This window comes from Rhinopithecus bieti, unplaced genomic scaffold, assembly GCF_001698545.2.
Source record: "Rhinopithecus bieti isolate Rb0 unplaced genomic scaffold, ASM169854v2 scaffold_39883, whole genome shotgun sequence".
Classification (NCBI taxonomy): domain Eukaryota; kingdom Metazoa; phylum Chordata; class Mammalia; order Primates; family Cercopithecidae; genus Rhinopithecus; species Rhinopithecus bieti.
The window spans coordinates 251,448-264,756 of record NW_016816948.1 but is presented as its reverse complement, the minus strand read 5'-3'; the positions used below and the strand labels follow the sequence as shown (position 1 = coordinate 264,756).

The 13,309-nt window shown below is 36.8% G+C and overlaps 2 protein-coding genes across 2 annotated transcripts in view; one reads left to right on the top strand and one right to left on the bottom strand.

The window, feature by feature from the left end:
- LOC108517602 (tyrosine-protein kinase Fer) overlaps positions 1 to 13,309 on the top strand; it is a 74,005-nt gene that overhangs the window by 32,594 nt on the left and 28,102 nt on the right. Inside the window, exons 2-3 of the mRNA XM_017855636.1 lie at positions 7,591 to 7,764; positions 10,186 to 10,285. Of these exons, the coding sequence (XP_017711125.1) occupies positions 7,591 to 7,764; positions 10,186 to 10,285 (274 nt within the window). The remainder of the gene's footprint in view (positions 1 to 7,590; positions 7,765 to 10,185; positions 10,286 to 13,309) is intronic.
- LOC108517600 (60S ribosomal protein L8) lies at positions 4,132 to 4,988 on the bottom strand. The gene has a single exon (XM_017855635.1). The coding sequence runs from the start codon at positions 4,940 to 4,942 to the stop codon at positions 4,169 to 4,171; it is 774 nt and encodes a 257-aa protein (XP_017711124.1). The 5' UTR covers positions 4,943 to 4,988; the 3' UTR covers positions 4,132 to 4,168.

Below are 13,309 nucleotides of genomic sequence, written 5' to 3'. Positions count from 1 at the left end.
TACATACAAGATCTTGTCTATTGTAGACAGTCATAATTTTCTTTTCTTTCTTTCTGATTTGGATTTTTAAAATTTCTTTTTATTGCCTAATTGCTCTGGCTAGTACTTTTAGTGTGCCATTGAATAGAAGTTGTGAGAGTGAGCATCCTTTTCTTTTTTCCAATTTTAGAGGAAAAGCTATCAGTTTTTTACCATTGAATATGTTAGCTGTGAGCTTGCCCTATCTAGCCTTTATTATGTTGAGATACATTGATTCTATGCTTGATCCCTTGAGAGTTTTTGTCACGAAATGATGTTGCATTTTGTCCAATACTCTTTGTGCATGTATTGACATGATCATATAAAGTTATTTATTATTCTGTTAATATAATGTGTCAAATTTATTGACTCATGTATGTTAAACCATCCTTGCATCCCAGGGATAAATCCCACTTGCCCACTTGGTCATGGTGTAGGATCCTTTTAATTTTGTTCTCTAGAATTTTATTGAGGATTTGTACCTCTATGTTCATTAGGGATATTGGCTTGTAACTTTTCTTTCCTTTTTTTTCAGTTTATTTTTATTTTTTGTAGACATGGTGTCTTCCTGTTACTCAGGCTGGTCTTGAATTCCTGGGCTGAAGCGGTCTGCTTGCCTCAACCTCCCGAAGTGCTGGGATTATAGGCATGAGCCTCTGCACCTGGACAGTTCTTGTTTCTTGTAATGTCTTTGTCTGGCTTTGCTGTCAGGGTAATACTGACTTCATAGAATGAATTTGGAAGTGTTCCCTCCTTTTTAGTTTTCTAGAATAGTTTGAAAAGTATTGATGTTAATTCTTCTGTAAATGTTTTGTAGAATTCACCAATGAGTCAAATAAGGGTCTGGGCTTTTTGATGGAAAGTGCTTGATTACTGATTCAGTCTCCCTACTTGTTTTAGTCTAGTCAGAATTTCTGTTTCTTCATGATTCAGTCTTGGGAGGTTGTATTTGTTTTTATTCCATGGCACCTTGTTCTTTGCAGATTCCCTGCTCTGTCTCCTTAATTCAGGGATTCCACAAGGTTCTGCCTCAGTTTCTCAATGTTATGGTGGTTTTAGAAACTTTTTTTTTTCATTCTCAATTCTTAGAGACAATTTAAGTAGCACCAAAGTTTACTGATTCAAATAATTTAGATATTCAATAGCGAAACATTTGAGCTTTGCACTTTATTAGAGGCAAGTTATACATAATTGGTTTATGACAACCATGGACTCCATGGTTATTGATCTCTTTGAATTTCATACTTGTAAAAGTTGGGATTCAAACAGGAAAGTAGAACTTACATCATGTACTTCAGACAGGGTTTAATTTTGGGAAAATCTTCAAAAGTTTTGGAAGAGCTAAAAGGAAACAGGAGAGGGAGAGAGAGTGCAAGAGTGAGAGCCTGCCAGCCTTCTTCTTATTCCTCAACCCTAGAGACTTTATTTCCTTTTTTCTGTAATTAAGTAAGCTCTTCTTTGTTTTATATTTTGTCCTAGAATTCGACTTTGTATTATTTGAATATAATGACTACAGGGTCTTGTTGTTCATATTTTTTCTGGGGTGTTTTCACTTGTCTTTTTGTTGTTGTGCTGTATTTTATTTCTGTTTCATATATATTGCATGTAGTGGAGTTTTGTCCCCTCTCTGATTTGATAATGTTTTCCTTTTCATAGGTGTTTATCCCATTTTCATATAATATTTAACAGATAGAGTTAGTATCTTTTTTATTTTTATTTTTTTTCAAGACAGCCTCTCGCTCTGTCACCCGGGCTGGAGTGCAGTGGCACAGTCATAGCTCACTGTAACCTCAAACTCCTGCGTTTAAGGGAATCTTCCAACTTCAACCTCTTGAGTAGCTAGGGCTACAGAAACAAGCCACCATATCCAGCTAATGTTGAAATTTAAAAGCAAAGCTTTTCAAATTTTTATTTAATTTTTTTTTTTTTTTTTTTTTGTAGAGACACTGTCTTGCTACATTGCCCAGGCTAGTTTCAAACTCCTGGCCTCAAACAGTCCTCCCACCTTGGCCTCCCCAAACACTGGGATTACAGATATGAACCACTGCTCCCGGCCTCATTTTTATTTTGTACTCATTTTCAATTATTATTTACTTTTTGTCCTTTTTTTTTAATGGATCGTGTTAACTTTCCTTAAAAGCACTTTTGATAATTCAGAAGGTATAAATAGCCTGCTTATTTAAAACCTTCACTTGGATAACTTCAGAAACTTAAGAATTATAAACTCAGATTTATACTTCTTGATATGCAAACTTCAAAACTAAAGCTGTCTTCTGACTCTTCTATTTGAAAAGTTACTTAAACTTCTTTCCATCAGTCTCTCATTCTTGATTTTGTTGGTATCCTGTGGGATTTTGTCTAGTCTAGTAAAATTAAATTATCATCACTTTAAAGTTCTGTGGCTCTTCTTTCAATAATGATGATATTTATATTCTGTTTTGCAAATTTTAACCATGTTTTCTTCTGATTGTATTATTATTTGCCCATGATTAAATTTTTCTAAAATTAAAATTCAGATATTTTTACTTTTTAAATATTTTTTAACCTGTCTATAACTTTTAGCATCAGTGACTTCCTACTGGTAAAATTCAATTGTAAGGAACACTGATAGCAGTCATTTCTGTATGATGAAGCAATTTTAATGTCTTCAAGTGGCTGACAATATTTTGTTTATTAAGTTACAAAGAATTAGCTTGCAGCTGGGTGCAGTAGCTTATGCCTGTAATCTTAGCACTTTGGGAGACTGGCAGGAGGATCACTTGAGGCCAGGAGTTTGAGACCAGCCTGTGCAACATGGTGAGACCCTGTCTCTATTTTTTTTTTTTAAAAGGAAAAGAATTATCTTCCACAGATTATCCTAAATAACAATTTATCTGTGCCCTGATCATTGCTATACTGTAACCAAAGAGCTATATCTGCAACGTGCTATTCCAGTTGTACTGCAAATGTTGAAATGTATCTTTACTTTTGTTTCTTTGTTAAGCATCTATTAACATTTTACTCTCCTCTCTTTTAACAAATATCTCACCCACCCAGCTAATTCAAGGGATTAGATCATCCAAACATCTTTTTGTGTGTGACTTTCAACCATTCCTTTTAGGTCAGTGTTTCATTTGCATTACATGCTACTCTGCTATTTCTGTTATTTTTTCAGTTGAAGATAGAGCTGTTTATTTTTTCTTCACTATCAGGTTATATTACGTAATTCAATGTTAAAAAAATATTTATGACTGGGCATGGTGGCTCACACCCATAATCCCAGCACTTTGGGGGGCTGAGGTGGGAAGATCACTCAAACTCAGGAGTTCAAGACAAGCCTGGACAGCATAGTAAGACCTTGTCTCTACTAAAAATCAAAACAATTAGCTGGACGTAGTGGAGCATGCCTATAGTCACAAATCCTTGGAAAGCTGAAGTGGGAGAATCTCTTGAGCCTGGAAGGTTGAGTCTGCAGCGAGCCATGATCGTGCCGTTGCACTCCAGCCTGGGTGACAGGGTGAGACCCTGTCTCAAAAAAACTCTTTAAAGCCACTTTTATGGCATGTATTTAATTCATGGTTTTATTCTACATTCCTCCTTCCTTTTTTTCTTTCTTTTTTCCTACTTCTTCCCTCTTTCCTTCCCTCTTGTCTCAAACATCACAGTAAATACTCAAAATATTAAACACGATCCCGTCTTCGTGGAGCTTCCATTTCAGTTGAGGAGACATTATTAAAAACCAAACCACCAATTATACATATAGATAAATAATTGTTTTAAATGCTGAGAAAAAGTGAGACAGAATAGCAAGGATTAGACTTACAGGATATTTAGCTGATTACTAAAGGAAGATATGGATCTTGCCAGGTGAAGGTGAGGAAGAGCTTCTAGGTAGAGGTAAAAACTTTCAGGGAGAGATTGGAGCTTGATATGTTTAGCAAACTGAAGAAAGAGCATTTCTAGATTTAGCTTGGTAGAGAACAGCAAAACATGAAGTTGCAAGGATAGATTAGAGGACAGATAATGGGAGACATTGTAAGTCTTAGAAGGAGTTTGGGCTGGGTGTGGTGGCTCCCAGCCCAAACTCCTTCTAAGCCCAAGTTAGTGATTATATTTTTTTTTTTTTTTTTTTTTGGTGGCATAAAGACAAACTTTATTGAGGCTCTCAGCACTAGTTTTCTTTCTCCTGCACAGTCTTGGTTCCCCGGAGACGTCCAGTCCGGCGGGCAGCAATGAGACCCACTTTGCGGCCAGCAGGGGCATCTCTGCGGATGGTAGAGGGCTTGCCGATGTGCTGGTGGTTGCCACCTCCGAAAGGATGCTCCACAGGATTCATGGCCACACCCCGTACTCGTGGCCAGCAGTTCCTCTTTGCCTTATATTTGTGGTAGGCCCGGCCAGCCTTCAAGATGGGTTTGTCAATTCGGCCACCTCCAGCCACCACACCAACCACAGCTCTGTTGGCTGAGGAGATAACCTTCTTGGAACCGGAGGGCAGCTTCACACGGGTCTTCTTGGTCTCAGGGTTGTGGGAGATAACGGTGGCATAGTTCCCTGATGCCCGGGCCAGCTTGCCACGGTCTCCAGGCTTCTCCTCCAGGCAGCACACGATCGTACCCTCAGGCATGGTGCCCACAGGGAGCACATTGCCAATGTTGAGCTGGGCCTTCTTGCCGCAATACACAAACTGTCCCGTGTGAATGCCCTCGGCGGCAATGAACAGCTCCGTCCGCTTCTTAAACCGGTACGGATCCCGGAAGACCACCTTGGCGAGCGGCGCGCCGCGGCCCGGGTCGTGGATGATGTCCTTCACGATGCCCTTGATATAGCCGTGCCGCTCGGCGAAATCCACGGCGCGCAGGCGCGCAGCGCCCTTACGGTGCTTCACGTGCGCGCGAAACACAGACCCGGCGCCCTTCCTCTGTCCACGGATCACACGGCCCATGACGACGGGTCCAGCTTACTAGCGCTGCCGAAAGAGGAGTGATTATATTTTCATATTTAAATATATGTCTGCAATCCCAGAACTTTGGGAGGCCAAAGTGGGTGGATCACTTGAGGCCAGGAGTTCGAGACCAGCCTGGGCAAAATGGCAAAACCCCGTCTCTACTAAAAATACGAAAATTAGCTGGACGTAGTGGCTTATACATGTAGTCTTAGCTACTTGGGAGGCTGAGGCACGAGAATCACTTGAACCCAGGAGGTAGATGTTGTAGTGAGCAGAGATTGTGCCACTGCACTCCAGCCTGGGTGATGGAGCAAGACTCCATCTCAACATAAAAGAAAGGAGTTTGGATTTTTCTTTAAATGAAAATGAAAGCCAATGTAGTGTTTTAAGGAAGACAGTTACATTAATTTTTAATTTATTATTATTATTATTGCTACTTTAAAGAGAATGGATTGGAAAGGAGCATGAGAGTGTACCATTTGGGAGATGTTGTAATAGTCTAAGCCAGAGATAATCATAACTACTTCAAAGGAGTGGCAGTGGAGATAGAGAGAAGACGATGGATTTGTGATTGACTTTGGAGACAGAATCTGAAAGACTTGCTGATGGATTGTTCATGGAGAAGGGTGTCCTGAGATTCAAAGGAGCAGGGGACTTCTGCAGAAACACAGGGAATGTTTATTAGCAGCATTGGGGTGTTGGGAGTGAAATAGAGCCAGGCTTTTGTTAAAACTAGAAGATGACGGAAAAGTTCTGAGAAGAGGTATGAAGAATTTTCTAATTATAGAGCAAGAGTTCTTGACGATACAGGATTCTATAGATAGTGGCTTGGGTTGGATTAGGAGATACTGAGGGCAATATGGGGTTGACAGAATGGCAGTATATACTTTGAGACCTTGGACTTCCTGTAGTGACTACAGTGAACAGGGCTTTTAGGCAGGTTGGGATGTACCCTTCTGGGAGAGGAGGGCAATCTGACCCAATTGTGTGGTCTTTTGGCTTCCAAGAAATCTTCCCTAGGCTGCAAGGACTCCTACATAGAGTTACAAAAAGTTACTGCTACAAAACACTTAAATAATATTTATTTTTAAAAGATAAAGCAAGAAGACTGTCTTCTCTCACTTTTTTTTTTTGTGGCATTAGTATTCTGCACATGCCATAGAATGTTTCTCCAACACTGCATAGTTTGAAGTGAAAATTCTAGATGAAAAAGGCAAAGCTACATATATTATAGCCATTTCATTTATGTTTTTAATCCATGTTTGTGTAGTTTTATACTGTTTGCATCTTTCTTAAATTTTAGATTTTGAAGTAAGGACTACATTAGTTTTAAATTGCTTTGTGGTGTTAAGAGCAAGTTAGTGATTATATTTTCATATTTAAAAGTAAATATGATGGGTTTATAGGTCACACATATGTTCCATGTTCATCATATCATTTCACAACTAAAAATGAGTCCCGTCCCTAAATAACTGTTCTCAAAGGTTGTTGTTTTTTTAAAAACATGCAATGCAGTATGTCAAAAACAAGACTGACAAGTCAGATCCTGGCAAGTATGTATTATGACTAAGAATTTACTTTCTTTAGGCTGTAATTTTGTTTCAGATGCTTATGAAATTTTGATTTTTGATTACATTGGAATATTAACAGAAAGAAAATAATTCTATTCATTCACAGATCAAAAATAATAGAGTAGAAAATTATTCTTGTCAGTATCTGAAACCAAACTTTGCTCATTTAAAAAATATCTTGGATCCACCCTATCATAGGTCTTCAATATTGTTTCTGAATAGAATATTGAATACCTATAGTGAAGAGCATTCCTCTGTTCCTTTTTTTGTTTGTTTGTTTGTTTTTTTAGTGTATATATGTCAGGAAGTCTAACTAATAATGATTTGTTCTTCTGGCAGTGTCCATATGCCCACTGATCCCAAACCTACAATTATGTGCCTCTTGCTATTGAGGCAGTGTGTTGTGCCATTTGGTGTATTGTGGTGGAAGAACTGTTGAGATGTAAAGATATTTGTTAGGAAAAGAACAGGGCTATAGATGGAAATCCATTAAATACCAGTATTCTCACAGGCAACAAAAGAACAGGTATCAAAGATTGAAAAGGAAATTTTAGAAAGGGAGGAAAACAAGCCAGGAATGTTGAAAATAGGAAACTAAGCGAGCCTCCACAAAAGACAGTTTCAGAATGAAGTTGAGCCAGCAGGATCAGATGCCACAGAGAGAGGCAGGTTAAGATGAAGATGGGACAATGTCTGTTGCATTTGACCATTAGGAACTGAAGACCATAGTGGGGCATTAGAATGGTGTGGCAGAGCAATATTTCAGTGTGCTGGAAAACAAATGAGAATTGATAAAATGAAGACTGCAAGTGTGGACTCTTAAAGAGTCCCCTAATCTTTTTCTTAGTTTTCTGTGTAGTCTTTGGTTATAGAATTTTGAAACGTGTGTAGCTGAAGTTGAAGACGTTAAATATAAACCATTCATAGATCTTTGCACAGTTGCCAGAAATCTATTTTTTATATTAATGTAATAATTTATGTAAAACTAAGTATTTAAAGTTTTGAACTCTTAAAGCACAGCTAAATGGAAACCTTTAATACAAATGCTAATTTTGTTTCTTTCTTTTTTTTCAGTCTTGGCTACTTATGATTCAGCAGACAGAACAACTTAGTAGGATAATGAAGACACATGCAGAGGACTTGAACTCTGGACCTTTACACAGGCTCACCATGATGATTAAGGACAAGCAGCAGGTGAAGAAAAGTTACTTAGGTGTTCATCAGCAGATAGAGGCAGAGATGATCAAGGTTTGTTTTCCATATTGAAGTTCTTCCTTGAAATTGTTTTTCAAATTCACTGAAATATTTTACCTTGACTTTAAAAATTATTTATTTGTCATTTCCCAACAAGAAATAGGTTTATGGTCTCTAATAAGTAATCTTATTGAACATAAAACACTGATTATAGCATATACTGTTACTATATATACTCTTATGAAAGAAAAAAGAGGCTCCCAATTAAACTATGACACAAAGCTTTATCACTTAGGCATTTTAGTTTTTATTTACTGAAATCATTCTCTGAGTCTTTTAAAACTAAATTTGTCTTATCTAATACTTTGCATAAATAAAAAAGAAAATATAGGCAAAATTACTTTTGGTATTCTTAAATTTACATGTCCCTAATTTTCCCTACATTCAGAGTCTGTCTCTCTGAATGACATTTTCAGATTATTTTATTGAAGAAATTTGTAAATGTATAAAAGAAGAGAGAATAGTAAAATGAACTCCCACCTACCCACCACCTAAATAGTCTCTGTTTTTTCTATTCTCCCACCCACCTTTTTTTTTTTACATTGGATCATTTTAAAGATATCATTTTATCCATAAATATTTTAGAATGTATAGCTAAAATCAGTGTTCTTGTTAAAAATGTAACTAAAATATCATTAATTTGCCTAAAATAATAATTCCTTCATGTTATTGAATATTCTTTGTTGAAATGGTTGTTGTTTAAGCTTGTATTTATAGTTGGTTTCAGTCAGGATCCAGATACCATCTATACCTTGCATTTGAATGATACTTTAAAAAAAAGTAGGTTCTCCTTCCTGCCCAGTTTTTAATAAAATGCTATTTATTTGTGGAAGAAACTAGATAATTTGCTGTATATAATTGAATTTCCTTCATTTTGGGTTTTTCTGTTAGCATCTTACGACGTGGTTTACATATTCCTTCATCTTTAATCTTTTCTGTAAATTGGAATTTAAATCTAGAGACTTGATAAGATTGGGTCTGGCTGGGTATTTTGGGCAAGAATTCATCATAGGTGGTGGTATACACTTCCTGCAGTTTTATATCGGGAGGTATATAATATCGATTTATCTTTTTATTATGTGAAACTTGACTGATTGGTTCCAGTGTTGTCAACCTGATCAATCGATTCAAAAAGTTTCCTGGCTTATGCCTGTAATCCCAGCACTTTGGGAGGCATGGTGGGCAGATCACCTGAGGTCAGGAGTTCAAGATCAGCCTGGGCAACACGGTGAAACCCCCGTCTCTACTAAAAATACAAAAACTAGTCAGGTGTGGTGGTGCATGTCTGTAAACCCAGCCACTTGGGAGGCTGAGGCATGAGAATTGCTTGAACATTGGAGTCAGAGGCTGCAGTGAGCCTAGATCATGCCACTAGGGCAACACAGCGAGATTCTGTCTCCAAAAAAAAAAAAAAAAAAGGTTTTGTATCAGTCTTTTACCAAAATAGTTTTACAAAGTTAACCAGTGAGTTTTTTCTTGAATGGAGAATGATTTGAACTCATTTATATTTATATTGTAGTTATTTTTGTTTATTCACACAGTGTCATCATCTGTCTCATCGAGAACATTGGTGATACAGAATTTCTTTAAAAGGGGTTTGAGATTATCTTCCAAGTTGCTGATAACCCCTTTTGCAACGTTTTGATGCTTTCTCTTTCTTAGTCTTCTCAAATGGCAAATTTGAAGATCTGTAGACAATATCTGGTACACGTATTTTTTCCTTAAATTGCATTTAAATGGCTTTTTGACTACAGTCAAGGACTTGCATTTGTGTCATTGCTCCATAGAAATAATATCTTGATTTTTAAATTACAGAACATATTTCTGCACTTACCAAGTTAATTTTTTTTTTTTTTAATTTTAGATAATGGCAGTGTTATTCTGTATTTGCCACCCCCTTTCCCTGCTGCCTTTTTTTTTCGAGTCAAGTTTCAGCCAGGCTGGAGTGCAGTGGCGTTATCTTGGCTCACTGCAACCTCTGCCTCCCGGGTTCAAGCAATTCTTATGCCCCATTCTCCCGAGTAGCTGGGATTATATGCGTGTGCCACCACAGCCTGGCTCATTTTTTGTATTTTTCGTAGAGACAGAGTTTTGCTGTGTTGGCTAGGCTGGTCTTGAACTCCTGACCTCAGGTGATCCGCCTGTTTTAGCCTCCCAAAATGCTGGAATTACAGGTGTGAGCCACTGTGCCTGGCCTGATTTGCTATTCGTTTGCTTATTTGTTTTCACGTGCTATTGAATTTAGTACTGAGTTTTAAAACATATTTGTAGTTTATTTTCTATAATTGTATATTAAAGAACAACTCTGACCTGTAAGTAGTAAAGTACACATCAGTTAATACTTTGGAATTTAAGTTCTTGAGCAATTTAAATCTAAACATTTTAAAACATTTATGCATTTCGTTTCTTTGACAGGTTACAAAAACAGAATTGGAGAAGTTAAAATCCAGCTATAGACAGTTAATAAAAGAAATGAATTCTGCCAAAGAGAAATATAAAGAAGCTTTAGCTAAAGGTAAGGCAAAATTTTAAAAATTGTTTACTTAGGTGATTTTATTCTTACTATTACCATAGAAAATAATGTCAAAAACCACAATTACTTTTGCACCAACCTAATAGTTTTTTTTTTTTTCCTGTCCATCATTTCCTTCATTGTTGTTGCTTTGAACCAGGATCTGATCAGTGTAAACATAGTGCATTTGATTGTTGTGTCGGTAGACTCTTAATCTTTTCATCTAGAACAGTCCTCCTACTTTTTACTGAAGTTTTTTTTCCCCCAAGAGTCCAGTTTTCTTGTAAAATTTCTCATATGCTGGATTGTCTGATTGCATTCTCATGACTACTATTTAACTTGTCCCTAATCTATCCCCTATATTTCCTGTAAATTTAAGGATAGTTCTAGAGGCTCGATTAGATTCAGATCAAACATTTTTGACAGGACTGCTTCATAGATGAATATGTATACTTTATGTTGTATCCTACCGGGAGGCACATTAAGTTGGCTTGTCTTACTCTCAGTGCTCAGTCAAGTTTGATTACTTAAGTCAAGTAGTGACTGCCAGATCTCTCCATTGTGAAGGTACCTTTACCCCATGTAACTGGTAAGTAACTGCAGAGAGATACATTGGCATGTGTGGATAACCTATCCTCCAACAACCTTCTGTCCAGTGACTTGGCATCCATTGATCATCCTTGCCAGTAGCAATATTACATTAACATCCTATCATTTGTAAAATGCCTAGCAGATGACTGGGAAGAGAAAGGAGGGTTGAGGGAAGAAACAGAGAACAGTGCAAAGAGGAATAAAAAGCTGGAAATGGGAAAACAATTCCAAAAGCTTTGTTGATACCCTTCTCTTTTTACGTTTAACTCTTTCCAAAGTCATGAACTCTTTAAGGTAATGCAGGCTTGAAGCAGTGAGCAAAGAAAGCCTCTTGCTCAGGGCTGTCACTCTAGTAAGAGGTGAATGCATTTCAGTTAGAAGTGTTTCTTGACAGCAGCATAAAATAACAGGTGCTTAAATGCAAAATACACAGATTTTACCTTCCTATTACAGGTTAAATTCTGAATACCTTTAGTTGGTTAAACACATGGTTAGGTTTAGCCATAAAACAGTTTTGTGAATCCATAAAGCTTTGTGTCTGCACTAAGTAGTATAAAGGAAATAATATATTTAAAAAATCTTTTTAATTGTATATATTAGGAAATAAATAATGCTCTGAGATTTATCTCTTAGGAGACATCCAGAAGTTTGTTGGGGGTTCTGGCAAACATGGGGAATTCAGGTACTGTTTGCCATCATGTGCCTTAACAACTCCCTTTGACTATCATCAATGCTGTTGTTGTTCGTGGGAAATAATTCTAGTATGGGTTTTAGTCTTTAATTAATTTAAAAAATCATGAATAGTGAAGGTTTGTGTCAGGAGTAACAAAGTAGTATTTAAGCTGCTGAACCTGCAGTCTGTTTTATACCATCAGGTGAGAGTGAGAGCCGAGTGGGAGGTCTTTCTGGACCAATGGTGTGCAAAATATTCAGCCTTCCTTTCTGTTTTTCCTGTGTCTTACCAGTGAAGAAGTGATGGATGATTGTGGGAATAAATTATGTTGTAAGTACCTGGGATTAGTAAGGATTAGTATTTTAGTATGTATTTGTATAGATGCTGTTTAGGTCCTTTTTTGAAAATCAACTATTGAAATTATGAGATAATCTGAGAAATTTTACCCAGACAGGATATTTGATTTTAAGGAAATCTTGTTATATTATAGGTTTGATAATGAGATTGTGATTTTTTTTTTTTTTGAGGTTCTCTTTATTTTTGAGGTAAATGCAGAAATATACACAGCTGAAATGATGTGATATCTGAGGTTTGCTTCAAAATTACCTAAAGAATAGGGAGTAGGTAGATAGAAGTGTAGATGAAACGTGATTGGTCATGAGTTGATGATCCTTCAAACCAGGTGATAGGTACATGGAAATATTGAACAATTCTTTCTACTTTTGTATAAGTTTGAATTTTTCCACAAAATTATATAAAATAAAGAATGTCACCGTAAGAAATGAAGGAAAACTAGACATTGGCATAGGCAAGGATTTCATGACCAAGAACCTAAAAGCAAATGCAATAAAAACAAATAGCTGGGACCTAATTAAACTAAAGAGGTTTTGCACAGCAAAAGGAATAGTCAGCAGGGTAAACAGACAACCCACAGAGTTGGAGGAAATCTTCAAAATTGATACATCTAGCAAAGGACTAAAATCCAGAATCTACAACAAATCAGTAAGAAAAAAATTAACAATCTCATCAAAATGTGGGCTAAGCATATGAATAGACATGAATAGACAATTCTCAAAAGAAAATATATAAATAGCTAACAACCCTATGAAAAAATGCTCAACATCACTAATTTTCAGGGAAATGCAAATCAAAACCACAATGTGATACCTCCTTACTCCTGCAAGAATGGCCATAATCCAAAAATAAAAAAAAAAAAATTGAGAAAAAAAGCAGTAGATGTTGGCATGGATACGGAGCTCAGGGAATGCTTCTACCCTGCTGGTGGGAATGTAAACTAGTCCAGCCACTATGGAAAGCAGTGTGGAGATTCCTTAAAGAACTAAAAGTAGAACTACCATTTGATCCAGCAATCCCACTACTGGGTATCCACCCAGAGGAAAAGAAGTCATACAAAAAAGATACTTGCACACGCATGTTTATAGCAGCACAATTCACAATTGCAAAATTGTGGAACCAACCCAAATGTCCATCAATAAACAAGTGGATAAAGAAACTGTAGAAGAGTATATAAAGAGTGCACCTGCCTTGCACTCTTCCCCTCAAAATCTCTTCCCCTCAAATCCCCAAAGTCCACGGTATTATTCTTATGCCTTTGGGTCGTCAGAGCTTAGCTCCCACATATCAGTGAGGACGTAACTCAGATTTTCCATTCCTGAATTACTTCACTTAGAATAATAGTCTCCAGTCTCATCCAGGTCACTGCAATATATATATGTTTTCCATATATATATATATATATATGT